The 17,188-nt window shown below is 40.6% G+C and overlaps 2 protein-coding genes across 2 annotated transcripts; one reads left to right on the top strand and one right to left on the bottom strand.

Annotated features, from left to right (window-relative positions):
• Nucleotides 1–1,017: 1,017 nt before the first annotated feature.
• On the bottom strand, nt 1,018–4,290 carry cldn15la (claudin 15-like a). The gene is made up of 5 exons (XM_008402831.3): nt 3,783–4,290; nt 2,484–2,648; nt 1,762–1,843; nt 1,542–1,655; nt 1,018–1,406 (listed from the first exon to the last, which is right to left on the bottom strand). The coding sequence occupies exons 1-5, from the start codon at nt 3,997–3,999 to the stop codon at nt 1,334–1,336; spliced, it is 651 nt and encodes a 216-aa protein (XP_008401053.1). The 5' UTR covers nt 4,000–4,290; the 3' UTR covers nt 1,018–1,333.
• Nucleotides 4,291–7,471: 3,181 nt separating this feature from the next.
• Nucleotides 7,472–16,129, top strand: crfb16 (cytokine receptor family member B16). The gene is made up of 7 exons (XM_008402833.3): nt 7,472–7,884; nt 9,329–9,455; nt 11,975–12,159; nt 12,635–12,759; nt 12,928–13,075; nt 13,849–14,003; nt 14,929–16,129. The coding sequence occupies exons 1-7, from the start codon at nt 7,824–7,826 to the stop codon at nt 15,025–15,027; spliced, it is 900 nt and encodes a 299-aa protein (XP_008401055.2). The 5' UTR covers nt 7,472–7,823; the 3' UTR covers nt 15,028–16,129.
• Nucleotides 16,130–17,188: the final 1,059 nt, after the last annotated feature.

Here is a 17,188-nt window from a genome sequence, read left to right on the forward strand (position 1 = left end):
GCTGCTTAGAGCTTGATTAATAACGAACAAAACACTGAACAACATGCTGATGCGTTTTGATGATGGAGCTCATTAAAATGTTTGTTCTGGTTTCTCAGATCCGACTGTCTGATCTTTTCATGACTTTTTAGTTTTTGTGTTTTTATGATGTAAACACTTTGAAGTGCCTTGTTGCTGAAATGTTCTACATATAAACTTGACTGAAATAAAAAGCACAGAATAACCTGAAAAAACAACCTGAAAAAGAATCCAAGCTATCAAACGATAAAAGATTAAAAACTGTTAAAGGAACCATTTTAAAAACCAGAGAAAAGATCAATCAATAAATCAATAAACGATCATCATTCTGTTTTCTGCTGTAGTTAAATAAATTTGAATAAATCTAACAATTTCTCAACAAACCTCGGCTCTGTTTCTGACAGTAAGAGTCTGAGCTGCTCAGACCTTTGACATGTGGAGTTTGTGCAGAAAGTGTTCTGGAGGCTGAGCGCCGGTTCTGATCCGGTCTGCAGAGCTGCTGCACGGCTTTGGAGGGTGATGCTGCGGGGCGCTAATCCACCGAGCGGCATGTCAGCAGGTAGAGGAGCAGGATTACAGCCTGCAGCGCATTAATCATCCAAATTACATCGCAGATTACAGCACGCACGCACACACACACACACACACACACACACACACACACACACACACACACACACACACACACACACACACACAGGTGCAAACAGCTGCTAACATTTTATGGTTTTTAGCTTTTTAACATCTATTTGTAATTTTTTTTTCAAATATCTGATTTATTTCCTGGTTTGAAGGAGCAGCTTTTTGGTTTTAAGTCTTGATCGTCTCAGAAAAGCTTCATTTCTGAGATGAAACGGGCCACTGGTCTAAAACCAGCTCCTTTTAGGGAACGTTTGATGGTCAGATGAGAAAAAAACTGAGTTCTTTGGTGACAAAATGAATGTTTGGAGAAAAATCATCATGAATTTAACTCCAGAGTCTCTGAAGAAATCAAGCAGCTTAAATGTTTTGGTAACAAACTTTATTCAGATAAAAACAAATGTGAAACAGTTTTGTTAAAATCATCAACAATCAGATATTTTCTTCACTTTTAATAAAACCAACATTGAAGATTTAAAATAATTCAAACAAAAGACAGAAAACGGCAACATCATCAGCGTAGAAGGAGACTGTCAGACGTCAAAGATTCATCCTGAACCCAAAAACAAACGTTGATGGAGAAAAACTTCCAGTTATTTTGGTTTTTATGTCACAGCTTGAAACTGAGCAGAACCTTCTAGAAACGAAAGGAAACAGTCCAGATAGAAACGTGTGATTAGACGTAAGCTTTGGGGGATTCTGTGTCGGTCCGGGCCGTAGCCGTGTAAACCTTCTTCGCCGGGTAACTTCTGCAAAACAAAACGGGCAGAGTCAGAGCAGAGCGCAGCATTCAGAGCGGTTTGTAAATTATTTAAATTAGCTGCATCATCATGACGTAAATATGATCCGAGAAAATGAAACGGCTCAGAAGGGCCTTCATTTACCCTTTCTTTCCAGCAGGTGACACTCTCTTGAAGGCGCTGCAGAGGAGACTTCCACCCAGGACGCAGAGGGAGCCTCCGGCCCAACCCAGGAAGAGGCCGGTACCGAGCTCGAACCTGCAGGAGCAGAGGCAGAGGTCAGTCCAGCTCAGGTCCAGTTCAGAACCAGTTCAGAACCAGTTCAGACCCGGTCCAGTTGCTGTGTGACCTGGAGGAAACTCACTTTCCTCCTCCATACAGCGGGTTGTAGAACTCCTGAACCACCTGGTATCCGTACCAGGAACAGGCGATGATGCAGCACAGTCCTGCAGCACAAACACGTCGGTTTACAGTAAATATCTGGATCATTTTTTATTCATCGCATCGTTTTAAAGCTGATATTCTCAGTTTGGATGTTTCATGTTTTGCCTTTTTGCTGCGTTGATGAACTAAAGACGTTTTTCTCGTTCATCTTTAGGTCCAATTGCAGCTTTAATCTCCCTCATGATTTCAATTTAAATAATCACTTAATGTTTGCCAAACTAAAGTTGGTACAAACATTGAAATTATGGTCAAATATAATCAAATTTAATTGAATTTGGAAAAATTCTTCATGCAGCTAAAGAAAGGAGAACTTCATCCGTTTTACTGCAGCTGAACTTCAAAAATGGGATGAATGAGCGTGTGTGTGTGTGCATGCGTGTGGATGTGTGTGTGCGTGTGTGTGCATGTGTGTGTGTGTGGGTGCGCGTGTGTGTGAGGGTGTGCGTGTGTGTGTGCATGTGTGTTCTTGTTTTTCCCCCTGCGTGGGGTCTTCGACCTGACTCCATACATACACATGGGGACCCGTTTACCTGTGGGGACCACAGGGAATTTGAGGTCCTCACCGGCACAACCCCATTTTGCAGTGTGTGTGTGCATGCGTGTGTGTGTGTGTGTGTGGTGTGTGTGTGTGTTTGTGCTTACCTCCCAGGATGCACATGATTCCTCCGGCGGCGGCCATCTTCGCCTTGGACTCCATGGTGGTCGATCCGATCTTGATACATTTGAGTCCGAGCAGAGAGACGATCATGCAGCCGAGGCCGAGCAGCAGAGAGATGATCATCAGAGCACGACACGCCTGGACGTAAACTGCAGAAACACACACACACACGCACTCAAATTTAATCTATAAAAAGTGAAAGTGAGTGAGTCTTTAGATTCATTTTGTCTAAATAAAAGAAATATCTTTAATTCTGTGTGAATTTGACTTTAACTCTGTTTTTCTTTGAAGTAAAGCAGGAGGAACTTTACAGTTGCAGCAGTAAATTACTGCAGCAGCTGTAATAAATTATCTGCTGATCATAAAAACCACCGCGCCTTTTTATGACTGGCTAAGAGTTTCAGGAGAGAAATGTTGACGTTTGGTTTCCAACAGCCTTCATGTCGTTTCAAAGCGTTTCTGAAAGACTACATAATCAGGTGAATTTATGTAAGTTCCCCAAAACTGTAAGAGCTTTAAGCTAAATGTGGAAACAGGAGCCAAGATCGTCATTTAATGTCTTCTGATAAAAACTCTGAATAACTTTATGAATTAATGACGGTTTAAATGTTTAGCACATTTAATATGTTTTACAATCTAAGTCCTTTAAAAATTTTCTTAAATATTCAGGTTGTTTTTTCTTCACTTCTATTTTTCTTCCATTTTACAACCAGCAGGAAAAGACGTTCAAAATGGCGTCCAAAATAAAACCGATCCCGTCATTCTCCAAGACCAGGATGGAAAGAACAAATAAAAGCATATTTTAATATTTTATTTAAAAGTATAACTTTTGTTGAGATAATTTGGAATTTTAGTTGAAACAAAATGACAAACCAGTCTCTAATCTTTCGGTTTTGGGCGGGAAGCTTCAGTCTCTGAATCCCCAACCTTTGGACCATCAACCTGTTGCCTCTTTGTTCAAACTGACCTAATTCCTGTTAAGCTTTTAAAGAAACCCAGTCAACTCACCATTTATTCAGGAATCAAAATCCACCAATCAAAATTCACCAACAAACTCAACAGATTTTAAATTTGAGGACAAATTTACTTTAGCAATGAAGCTAATTACCTCATTTCAGCTCATTAACCTACAGCAAACAAATAACTGGCCATAAAACCACCTAATATGGTAGAAATCTGATACAAATGTCTAATTTTATGTGTTTTTTTAATGTTTTTCACTGAGAGACTTTAAAACTTGTGTCTACAGTAAACGGTTAGCTACTTCCAGGTGCTAATCTTACCTGGGAGGGCCAGCATGGACTCAAAGTCGCGGCAGTTGGCGATGCCGGCGCTGTTCTCGGTGCAGGCGTGCCACAGGTTCTCAAACTCCCTCTGCGAGACGATGACGCTGCCGGACACCGATGAGATCTTCCAGTAGTCGTTAGCCAGCGCCGCGCCGTTGACCAGGAAGCCAACTATGCACATGACGTACCCCACTGCCTCCAATGCCGTCGACATGGTCGCACCGTTTCTGGAAAACCTCTCAAAATGAAGAAAAGAAGAAGAAATCCAAATTCTAAAGATGATCTCGGACTGAAGGAGCCTCTGTTGGAAGCCTGAAGGCAGAAAGTCAGAGCAGCGGGTCCTGAGAGGTGAAACCTTTGGTGGTGAAGTCAGAGCGTGACTGGTGCCTCTCCTTCTGCTAATCTGAAGTCTGAGGCTTTATCAGCAGGACTTTGGTCTCTGCAGGGGCAATAAACCACCGGGCCACTCCCGGCAGTTCCCCTTCATCTCTTATATGGCCACAGTAATGATGATGATGATGATGATGATGATGACAATGATGATGATGATGATAATGATGATGATAATGATGATGATGATGAGTCTTCGGCCACTCCTCTGATACTTCGGTAGAGAGGCTGGAGGTCATGGTGAACCAAACAAACAGGTTTTCACCCTAAAACATTTAAAAACAGCCAAATAGGAGGAATCAGCTGTGTTGCCATGGCAGCCAGCGCTATGGAGACACACACTTCCTGTCACAGACAGACTGGACAAACATTTCAGGGTCTCTGGTTCCCAGTAAAACGTCAGAAAGCATCAGAAATATTTCTGAAACATGTTCGATGTTTCTATGAGTTAATCATCATCATCATAAAAAGTGAAACCAGAAACAACCAAGCAGAGCAAGATGGCGGCAAGGCGTCTTCTTCACCTGGTGACCGCCATTAATGATGTCATTAGTGATGTCATTATTGATGTCACAGTCTGACTTTTTCTGTAAATCACATTTCCTCTAAAGACAAACCAGAAACAAAAACTAAAACCTAAAAATCATCCATCCATCCATTTATTTTTCAAAATGAGAAACTTTCTTATATTATTATTATAATAATATAATAATATTGATATTTATCTTCAGGATGTTTTCTCTCTAACTGTGTTTAGTGAAGAAGTAAAAATGTGGAACTTTGTTTTTATCATGATTGACCTTTAGAGGTTCAGCTGAGGAAAGAAGAAGTGATGTGTTGTCATGGAAACGGTGATGTTGATCCGCTTCTCCTGATCCAGAACAGAACTGTAAACATGACGCTGATGATGTCATCATAAAACCTCAAAACTAACTAAATAAATCGTCTGCAGTTGGATAAATGCAGCAGAGCGGGCCGGGTTTGGTTCTGGTTCTGGGTTTGGTACTGGGTCTGGGTTTGGTTCTGGGACTGGGTTTGGTTCTGGGTCTGGTTCTTTGTTCTCCAGCGGTTCTGGTCTCGGTGAAACTCAGCAGTCTTTATGGGTTTACTGGTTTTATGGCCGGTTAATGTTTGCTCACCGTCAGAGTCCAAAGTCTGACACGTTCTGATCCGACTGCTGAAGAAGCTGAGCGGTCCGACTGAAACCGGGCCAGAATCGAACTGATTCTGACCCATTTGCATCAACAGCCTCACAGGTTTTATTGAATCTGCCTCCAGTTCTGGTTCTTCTTGACCTCTGGTTCAGGTGGTTCTGGTCGGTTTCGCCTCTCCTAACCGGGCCTGGCACCAGAGCTGCTGGAAACCAGAGCAGGTCAGCAGGTCAACATGTTCAGCAGGCTGACGAACTGACCCTTGACCTTTGTGTCACGCAGCTCCATTGGAAAGCAGAGGAGCTTTATTTCCTGTTTCCATTTTATATTTAATAACAGAAATAATGATGTCATCGTGTTTTAGCTGGTGAAGCGAACTGATTGGCTCAGAGCGCTGCAGGAGGGAAACCTGGATTAATTTAAATTAATCCTTAGTCTGAATTCATCTGGATAATCTGAAGCTTTTCATGTTTTCTTCATCTTTTCAGGACTGAAGAATGAAGAGATGCTGATACAGGAAAGAGTAAAAACTGAAAAAGCCTCCAATTTAACAGATGAACAAAGATTTTTAACTTTAACTGAACTTTAATTATAAAGTTCAGTTAAAACTTTAACTGATTTCCGCTCAGTCCAAGTCAAGTTCCCGTCTTTCAGAAACGAGTCGGTTTCAGAGAAACAGAAGTTCAGCGAAACAAACCTGAGAAAAACCAAAAGGTTAAAGAAAACCTGCAGCACTGGATGAAAGACAGAGATGTTCTATTCTGACAGAGGATCACTATGTGACCTTTTACCTGATGAGTCCAAACCAGACTGTCCAGAATGACACTGATCATGTTTAGAGACAATAAAATAAATGATGTGAGAAAGAGAATATAAACAGTAACCATAGAAACGTCCTAAGAAAAGGATCAACTAGAATATAAAGAATGAAACAATGAGGAAGAACTGGAGCATGAACAAGAAAATAAACACAAAAATGAAACCAAAACAAGCAACAGCCTGATCATCTCTAGATTTAAATAAAACATGTTTGTTTCTGTAAACCATCTGGATCCGTCTGGCCTCCAGATTTATTCAGATTATTCAGATTTATTCAGATTATTCTGTTCTCAGAACCAGAAGTTACTGCAGATGATCAGAACCACAGGAGATAAACGACCAGATGGAGACATTTATACATTAATTTAACATATTTATGATAAAAAACGTGAATATTCTCTGATGTCAAATTAAATAAAACAAATTTCTCTGATTAAAAGCTTCCATAGTTTGGTGTAAAAATGAAAGATTTATTTCAGACAAGACAGAAAAACTTAATACATAAAACAAGTCGGTTCAGATTTTAAACATGTTTAATGTTCATCTTAAAAAACAAAACCGCTTTGTTTTGTTTTACTTGCATGTGACTTTTAGAGACGTATGCAGAGAAGAAGAAAATTTTAAATAAAAACGTGAAAAATATTCTCTGACATTATAAAGTCAGAAATTTGGGTCAAAAATGTGACAAATTCTGTAAAATTGAAGAGAAAATTAGAGAAATAAAGACATGAGAAATGTTTGGTTCCTTTAAATCAGAACTGAAAACATGAATGTTTTATTTTATCAGTTTGTTTCAAATTTACGTTCAGTTTCCTTTTTATCTCCCTGAGTTACGTCGAGTTTCCTGGTTCATCCTGCCGAGATCGTTAATGAGTGAATATCTCATCATCTCATTTGTTCTCTTGATAATAAATCCATTCAGGTCTCAGCAGCTTCTCTGTGATCAGACGTGTTGATGGAATAATTCCCTCCCAGTAAAACCATCATGTTGACTTTACTGGTTCATCTCATCAGAGCAGAAACCGGTGAGTCACCGAGCGGCTCGACGTGTCGGGAAACAAAAACAGGGAGGAAAGCGTCACGTAGACATGCTGAGCCCGGAGCTCACTGCTGCAGGAGGGGTCAGAGGTCACTGCTGCAGGAGGGGTCAGAGGTCACTGCTGCAGGAGGGGTCAGAGGTCACTGCTGCAGGAGAACAACAAAAATACAGGGGGAAAAAAAACAACTTTATCTGTTAAAGCTGCAGGAAAGATCAGCAGTCAGAGCAGCAGAACAGAACCAGACCTGAAATATGTTTTTATTTTCTTTCAGTGAGGTGAGAGCTGCTGCATTTCTTCTCCGCCTCCCTCTGATGAGTCCATGTGTCTCCATGTGAACCGGAGCTGACAGGTGAAGCCCTGAAGGCTTTCCCAGCCGGTCGGACCAGGTCTCCGTCTTTAAATCTTTCCACAGCTTCTGGGCGCGTCGCATTTCCTCAGCGGATCACCAGCAGATCACAGCGGATCACCAGCAGATCACAGTGGATCCGTGCTGACTCCTCTGCCTCTCCCAGGCTGGACCCGAGCAGACGATGGGTTAGAGCGACGCTCCGCAGGACATCCAGACACGTTTCCTCCCGCAGGATCAGAAACTGTCTGGTTTCTCCGCTCTGTGGGACTCCGTCCCGCAGTTTGCTGCCATGGCGATGAGGAGGAGCAGGAAGCTGCTCGTGATGGTCGTCCTGCTGGAGTTCACCAACGGTGAGCAGAAACCAGGCAGAAACGTCTGAACTTTTCCTCCAGCAGCAACGCTGCAGGCAGAACAGCCAGCAGAGACGATTCGTCCAGAACAAACTAAAGTTCAAAGTCAAGAACCTCATGAATTATTGCTGCTGCAGTTTTTCATAGCCTTGATAACAAACAATAATCTGCACAGAAGCTTAGATATTATCAGGACTTTCTATTGTTTAGGTCCATCCATCCATTTTCTAACACCCTCAGGAGGAGCTGCTGCCTCTCCAGGCAACATTCAGGGCGAGAGACGGGTCACCAGGTCACCTGGTCACCTGGACGGGTCACCTGGTCACCTGGACGGGTCACCTGGTCACCTGGACGGGTCACCTGGTCACCTGGTCACCTGGTAACCTGGACGGGTCACCTGGTCACCTGGTCACCTGGACGGGTCACCTGGTCACCAGGTCACCTGGTCACCTGGACGGGTCACCTGTCTTTTTCAGCTATTATTTAGATGTTACTGTGATTTTATGTAACTTAGATATTTGCTGTGCTGTAAACATGAAACCATAACTGGAGCTGAGGGAGAGCAGAACGACGTCGACGTGTTTTTACTGAAGTAAAATTAAAAAATAAATCTACTAACAGATCAGTTCAACTTTAAAATGTCTTCAGACAAATTATGATATTTTAAGACTAAATAAAAAAATAATAATTATAACTTAATGTAATATTGAGTTAAATTTAATTTCACTTTACCTCGGGATCATTAGAATAACAAAGCTGGTCTATAAAACAAGAGGTCTCACTTGAACAAACTCTAGCATAGAAAACTGCTGGTAAAAGTTTTTTTTCTCACAAAGTAACTAGTTACTGGTCGCTCCGGTTCTGGTCGGGTTGTTCAGGTTCTACTGGAATAAATCAGAATCATTTAAACTGAATTCAGACCAAACTGGATTCTGTGAACATTAAATCCAGACAATTATCCAGAAATATCAGCTGATCGGTTCGATTTACTGAGAAACATTTTACAGTTTTTCATTCAACTGTTCAGCAGAAATAAATGTTTTATTATAAGTGATAAATATTTAAATTTTTAAATAAAAAGAACAACAGCTCACCCACATATAATTATTAATACATATTTTAACTGATTAATGCTCAGCCTGCAGGTTTGGCCCAGATCTGTGTTTTTATTTAAATATTTACTCTGATGAGGAAAAAGGAAAATGTAGAAAACAGATTTTATAACATTTAATATGAAGATTTTCAAATAAAAAACTGAAATCGCAGAAAGATGAGAATAAATTAAATGTTTAGTTTCGTTAGGATTTTAAATCTGAAGGTTCAGAACCACTAAAGTTTCCACATTTCCAGATGTTTGATTTATTAAATTTCCCTTTAGGATCAATAAAGTATTTTTGAATTTTGAATCTGACTTTGACTGATGATGTCCCTCATGTCCCTGCAGGCGTCTGGACGCTGCCGGCTCCTGGGACCGTCTCCATGGACTCGGTCAACATGAGACACGTCCTGCGCTGGACGCAGCCCAGAGCATCATGCAACTCCACCGTGCTTTACTCGGTTCAGTACCAGGGGTGAGTAAAACAGAGAGAAACGCAGGAGGCTGAGAGGTCTGCACAAAACGCTGTTGATGAATCATGTTGATATTAATGATGAATCATGTTGATATTAATGACTCGTTTATATTAATGATGAATCATGTTTATATTAATTCAGCTGATTGTGAATCATCATCCAGTAATGATTCACATGCAGATGAAAAGTGTTTTGGTGAAAATTCAACAGGATCTAAAGGTTTAGTTTTTGGAAACTGAATCAATTTGCAATAAATTATTGGCTCATTTCATGTTACTTTTGTAAGAGTAGCAACGCTTCATTATAATATAACTCAAGTAAAAGTAAAAAGTATGTTTTGGTAAAACTACTAGATGTAACCAGTTCCAGCCCCGTCCCTCTGCTGGAGCCTCGTCCTCCTGGATTTAAGACCAGAGGGAATAAACTCTGAAAACGTTCTGAAGGTGAAACGTTTCCACATCATAACTGTTTCCTTTACAAAACTAAACAAAATGTTGCTAATAAGAAACTTTAAATCAAATAAGTTTGTCAATGTGATAAGTTATTTAACAATATGCATCTCACTTCCTGTCGTCTTCTTCATCATTTCCTCCAGTAGTAACATCTGGCAGTTGATCATCATGTGATGCAAAAAAAAAATAATAATAATTTTAAAAATAATGCAGTTTGTGAAACACATTAACTGTAGTGAATGGAAACACAGCAGGTGTCTGATTTCAGTTTTCTCATTCATCATGCTGGGTCGTTCCTGCTTCCACATGATCGGTTTCTTTCTCAAACTGATTTTTGTTCTGAGCGTCTCCATCGTCTGACAGCAGATCAGATTTCAGGCCAGTTAATCTGAAACATTCTGGAGCCGTGTGTCACGCTGCTGCACATCAGAAGCTTCATTAAATTGTTCTGACGGTTCTTCTGAAGCCCAGCAGCATTCCTCCGTTCACAAAGGCTCAGGCGGCAGCTTTCATTCTCATCAGAACGAAAGAACCTATGAACCAGTTTTATAGGTTCATATTTAAACGCATAAAACTGTTTCAGGCTTTTATTAGCTGAAACTCAGTATTTATTAATCTCATCTGTACCTGAACGCATCCTGAGAATAATAAAACTTTAAAATAAAAAAATCAGTGACACGTTTAACAGTAACATTATTTGACACCAAACCAGTCAGGAGAAACATCCGGAGGGCAAAGAGCATAAAGTCGGACTGGTTTCTGACGTCTTCTCCAGAAACTCATTTTCTCCTGATTTGTTTTCATAGTCGCTCGTTTTACTCAGAGCCAGTCATGCAGCATTCCCAGGAAACCATTCAGACGTTCACCTCCATCCCAGAGTAATCATGTTCTCATCAACCTGAGCCTAAACAAAGTTTACCAAAGTCGAACCGAGACGCTTCTGGAACAAACCTGACAAATAAACTTCTTAATAACATCAGAGGCCAACATGAATCTCATGGTTTGGCTTTTTTCTTCCACCAACTTCCAACCTTCATCACTAACATTGAATCTTTGCTCTTTTCTGTTTTTATTTTTATCAGGTTTGAATCATGACCTGATACTCGGGACTGATGCCCAGTCAGTGATTTAGTGCAATGAGCATAATAATAATAATAATAATAATAATAATAATAATAATAATAATAATAATAATAATAATAATTCATGTCCCTAACAGTGATTCTGTGAGCCGCCTGGTTTTACAAATAAGGCCTACAAAACCTTCAGACACATAAAGTCAGTTACAAAGTCGGCCTTCTGTCACCTGAAGAACATTTCCACGATTAGAGGACTGATCGCAGCAAAACAGAGAAATTCATCCGTTCATCCCCAGAACCAAACATGGAGAAGCTGCATTCAGCTTCTAAGCACCACAATTCTGGAACAAACTTCTAGAAAACTGCAAAATAGCCGAAACACAGAGTTCCTTTGAATCAAGACTAAAACCTTCCTGTTAGATTTGCTTTGGATTGATCAGAACTGGATCATTTATCAATATATTTGATGTGCATTAATGATTTTCATGATGGAATTTTACAAAATGCGATCTTTGTTTCTTGTTTGATAATTATTACATCTTATGTTTTTATAGTGTAAAGCACTGTAAAACATAAATTCACACAAGCTGCAGAGACAACATGATGTTTCTGAGCCCCAGCAGCCTGAGTCTGTTTATGTTTTAGTGTTACTTCATATTCCAGCAAACCGACCCGACCTGATAGACGAGCAGGTGAGTCACAGCAAACAGAAAGTCAGAGTGATCAGCACCTGGCAGCCATTAGCATGTCTGACTGACAGCTGCGGCGTCCTGCAGGGGAATGCAGAGCAACGGCTGCAGAGCTACGGCTGCAGAGCATCGCTGCTCCTGAACCTGAGGTCAAAACCAACAAAAACATTCCTGACAATCAAAGCAGAAAGATCAGAGAGGACTACTGAGCGTCTTCTCTCAGAATCAAACCCAGATGGTGGAAAACTTCAGACTGCAACCAGGACGTCACAGAGTTTCCACCTGTTTCTGTTTCCAGGGAGTTTGAGCTCCTGATCAAGAACGGCAGCTGGATAAACGCTCCCGAGTGCCAGAGGATCCCCCTCACCAGCTGCGACCTGACCTTTGACCTGGGATCTGACTCCGACTACAGCCTGCGGGTCAGGGCGCAGTGTGGCTCCAAGATGTCCGCCTGGGCCAAATTTCTGTTCAACAGGAACAACAGTAAGAGTCTCAACCGATTCATTAAACCCAAACAAACAATCCAGACTCTCCATGAGGCTGAAGCTCCTCTGGTCCGTTGATCTCAGAGAAACTAAAGTTCACAAACTGAGAAAATTATTTTTCATGAGTGGAAAACATTAGAATGAAATGACCAAAAACTCATCAAACCTCAGATTTCAGTTAGTAGGTTAAAGGTTAAAGGTCATGTCAGGACAACAGGAAAAAGACTGAAAACCTGTGACTTATTTTAGAAGCTGAAAGCACAGCGGAGGAGGGGTGATGATGTGGGCTTGCTTTGCAGCCACAGAACCTTTAGATGAAGTTTTGGTCCAAACTGGACCATCGACAGCAGCAGAGTGTCTGAAACACAACACAAACAAGGAGTGGCAGTGGCCTAGTCAAAGTCCTGGTTGAGCTTTTCTCTGTAGGTCAAAGGTCGTATGTCCAGGAAGTGATCGTGTGCGTCTCTCTGCAGTCACGCCTCCAGTTCCTGAGCTCAGGGTGACGGCAGCAGGCGACGTTCTGCTGGTGTCCGTCAGGAAGTTTCCTCTCACCGCCGTTACCATGGTGACGATATGGAGGAAAGACAAAGAGCAGCAGGTTTGTTTTCCTCTTCGTCTCGTTTATATTTTCATTTCTCCTCCTCCTCAGTTCGTTTCTGGTCTCTGGAAGCTGCAGTTTGATCTTCTTAGACTTTGGAAGTTCAGCCTGTAGCTGTTTTCAGTCAGCATGAACTGACCTGATGCGTTTCTGTTTCTGGGTCTCCAGACTGAGGATTACTCCATACCAGCAGACCAGGAGGTGCTGCAGGTCGCCGCCCTGCAGGAGGGAGCGGTGTACTGCGTCAAGGCGAAGGTTGTCCTGAATCTGGGCGTGCAGAGCGGGTTCACCGACAGCCACTGTGTTTCCGTCACAGGTGAGGAAAACTTTTCAGACTCACTTCTTCAGTTTGACTCCAGAAAAATAAAACCAGTTTAATCAGCAGCTGTAAGAATGGAGATGTTTTGGTTTTAAAAGTCTTTATATCCAAAGAATATCTCCAGTAGTGACAGATTTATTGATGGTTTCTACAGTAAGGATGTTTTCACACCTGGTCGTTCCGTGGAGTCGGTTTTATTGGACCAAAGCTAAAACTTTCCTTCCAGCTGCTGTGGTTCTTTTTCTCTCTGCTTTGAGTCAAACCAGCCAAACATGTAAGCAACCTGTTCCCCTCCTCACCTGTGGGGGCGCTGCACCAAGAACCACTGAATGAAACAACATGGAAAACTCTGAAATGATGCCGAGACCAACTTCCTTCTTCACAAAAACTAAAACGGAGGAGTCAGATTTTAGTGTTTGGAGGATTTCTCTTTAGTCTTTGGTAAAACAACACAGGACATTTCTCCTGCTAGCGCTAGGCTAGCACCTTTGTTTTGGTTGTATTTACCCAGAATGCCGTGCGCTGTAGTCTACTTTTTGAGCGGTCTCAGGTCCGCTTGGCGTTCACATTCAATCCAAACTAAAATTCACTTCAACCGAACCCAGACTGAGGTTTGGACCAGAGTTGGATTAGCATCTGAACTGGGCTGAACTGGGCTGAACTGGGCTGAACTGGGCTGATGTGAATTCATCCTCAGACTCGAATCTCATTAGAAAACGGATGAGTTCCCACTTGGTTGGTGCTTTAATCAGAGCCTGGCTCTCCTGCAGGTCCCGGCGCTCCGGCGTGGAAGCAGGCCGCCGCGGTGACGGTGACGGTCGTCGTCATGTTGGGCCTCCTGATCGGTTTGTTCTGGTCGCTCGTCCACTGTCGCCCCGACTCCTGTCAGAAGTATTTCCAGAAAGAGCCGCTGCCGTCGTTTCTGGTGGGTCTTCAACACTTCGTACTGTAGATTTCGGTTTTTACGGTTTTTGTTCACTAGACAAAGTCAGGCTCAGTGGAAGGTTTTCACAGAAATATTTCTGGGAGCAAAATGTGAGGAAACCTGGAGGAGAAAAAAAGGTTAACATTTTTTTAAGACTCATTTTCTAAGTCTGACAAAATTTTCTTTTTCTTATTTCTAAGTTTAAAAACCTATTGACATATTGTTAAGTTTTGGGGAATTTTCTCCTTGAGGAACTTTTTATTCTAAAGAGGAGAAAAAATAAACAATTGTAAACTGCAAAATAAAAAAAATGTAAAAAGAATTTGTGCTGGGGCATTTATCTGAAGAAAAAAAAACTTTTTTGTGCCTTTCAGGATTTAAGCAAAAACAAAATCACTAAAAGACTCGACCAAAAAAAAGACCGAAAAGAAAGTTTTTCTTTTTTGGTGAAAAATACCTGACAGAAAAACACAACAGATGTTTTTCAGTTTTGAACATTAAATTTCTTCTTTGCTCCCTTTCAGCAAGAAAATCCATGACAATCTCCAAACTTTTTAAATGTATTTATTTTAATGTTGAGACAGAACATTTGGTCAGAAAATGGACGTCCATATAACGAGTTTATATATTTTATCCTGTTTATCTCTGAATGAATCCATTTCCCATTTAAATTCAGATTTTCCACTGATGTTCTTCCTCTGCTCAGACATTTTTTAGTTTTCTCTGTAATGATGTTAGAGAAAAATGATGACTTGATCCAGAAACGGTGGATTTGCTGCCATCGGTTTGGCTTGATGGGCGGAGCTACTGCTGCTAGTGTTCGGTGTTAACTGCTTGGTGAAACTAGTGTGGAAATAAAGCAAACTGCAGAAAGCAGGAGCTCAGCGTCTGTATTTATCAACCAGGTTGTTTTATCTGTGAGCAGATTGGAAACGTCACCGTCTGGATTGCGATTCCCCAGCAGAGGGAGGAGCTTTGTGCCGTCACTGTCAGCGCCCCCCTGCTGAGAGGCGGAGCAACGTGACCCCGGCTCAGCGCCGCTCCACCTGCACGTCTAAACAAGCCGTCAGGGCCGTGCTGTGATCGCCATGGAGACGGCCGTCACCCGGGGCGACCGGGTCCGGCTGACCGAAGGAGGCCGACCTCGAGGTTCTGCTGCCTTCAGGTTTAAAACGAGGCTGGGGGAGGAGGTCAAAGGTCACAGCGTGTTTGTGCTGTACAGACAGTAAAGGAATATTTCTATAAACTGTTCTTTCTCAGAAGATTTAATCACAGCCATGAAGGCTCTAAAAATACCAGAAAAAGAAAAATATAAAGGTTCCTGTTATATTTATAAGTAAAAGTAAAACCTAAACTTTACCCACCTGATAAAAAAACGAGGATTTGGTGAGTTACAGGTTTTTATTTCTTTATTTTCCATAGCAGATTTATTTTGACAGTTTATTGAGGATTTGTGTCAACTTAAAGGTGGTTTTATTATATTATATTATATATTATCTCTGAGGGTCTCATGGTTTCCATCATATGAACACTTTACCAGGTTTGGGTTCAAACTCAAAGATCGTCTGAAAAAGACAAACGTTTTTATGAAGGAGAATATAAACTGTTTTATTGTCTCATTGCTTTTTGTTTCATTCAACATTCAGCAGTACTGCGTCTCTTTATTTCAAAGATTATTCTTTTATATTATTAAACTGGCTCTTGTTTTGTCATGAAAAGGTTTAAAGAATATACATAAATCATCTTCAGGGTTTTGTTCCCTGCTGCTGCCAGTTACCATGGCAACAGCTACGGTTTCCTCGACACAGGAAGTGATTTAACACGCCGTTGCCATGACGGTTCATGGAGTTTTTTTAATCTTTATTTCAGTTGATGTCATTTTTTATAAAATATTTTGTTGTCCCAACTTCCTGTCCAGACTAAAAAATATTTGCTGGTTCCTTTGATCAACAGTTCAGTCTGAAACATTCGTGTCGGAAAGTAAATCTGTTTTTTCTGCATTGTTATTCTGAGGGTGTGAAAGATTTTTCACCAGTAATGATTCTGAAAATATCACAAATGTATGTTTTTCATCCCGATCTGATTAAAGAAACGTAGAACTTCCTAGAAATAAAAATCATGTTTAATGTTGGAAATGCTGCTCTGTGAAAACTAAAATAATAATTTGTTAAATAACGTTTATCTTGAAGCTGATTTCTGGCGTTTTTCTGGACTGAATTTAAATGTTTTGATTTGATTTTCCTATAGCAGAATTTTTCCTTCTGCTTTTTTATGTTGTAAGTATAACTGTGTCCATATTAACTGAAGAACACTGTATATGTCAGTTAATAAATGAAGAATTTAAATAAACTGCATGAATGAAAGATGTTTGTTTTTTGTATTTTCCTGATTTGTTTTGTGATTAACTCCATGAGGACAGAAGGACTCTTTACCATCACCCTAATCTCTGATTCGAGGTAGAGGAAACGTGTGAAAAGTTACTTTACTAAAACCTAAATCTGCCGGGGGTGTGAATACTTTCGGGCTTGACTGTACAGAGACAGACTTCCGGAGGAAGTAAAAGTGCCGGGCAGGAAACACCGCCCCCTGGTGGATAATAAGAGGCATTAAAATTTATTTACGTCAAAGTAAAATATTAAATGTTCATTTTATCAAATAATTGATGATCATCAAGTTTTTCTGTTAAACATGCATGGAATAGTTTACAAAATAAATGTTTTTAAACGTTGTTGGATAATTTAAAAATTGAGAATTAATGGGAATCAAAACTTTATTAGAAACATCTAAACATTGTTCTGATAATCAAAGATGTAAATTCAACGTACCATGCAGCTGTTAGTTTAACTTTATAAATATTGAAGTTGAAAACATTGCATTAGAAATACTTTGAGCACTTCTCAACGCTAAGGATACATGAAACGATAAGATTTTAGTTTCTAAACTTATTTAGTGTTTTACTGGATTTACGTCATGTAAATGCAGATCAATGACTGAAGGTGTGCTGCCCCCTAGTGGACACAGGAGCAACTAACTAGAGCATAATACAGTGTTGTAAATAAAAGCTGAGCTGAAATGCACGGTTTGTTATTGGAGTTTATTATGAGTAAACATGAGAATTTCCTCTGCAATTTTAATTACTTGTATCTCAGAAAATTAAAATATGAACAAAGTTAATTTATCTCAGT

Source organism: Poecilia reticulata, chromosome 17 (genome assembly GCF_904066995.2).
Source record: "Poecilia reticulata chromosome 17, P_reticulata-male-v2, whole genome shotgun sequence".
Lineage (NCBI taxonomy): Eukaryota > Metazoa > Chordata > Actinopteri > Cyprinodontiformes > Poeciliidae > Poecilia > Poecilia reticulata.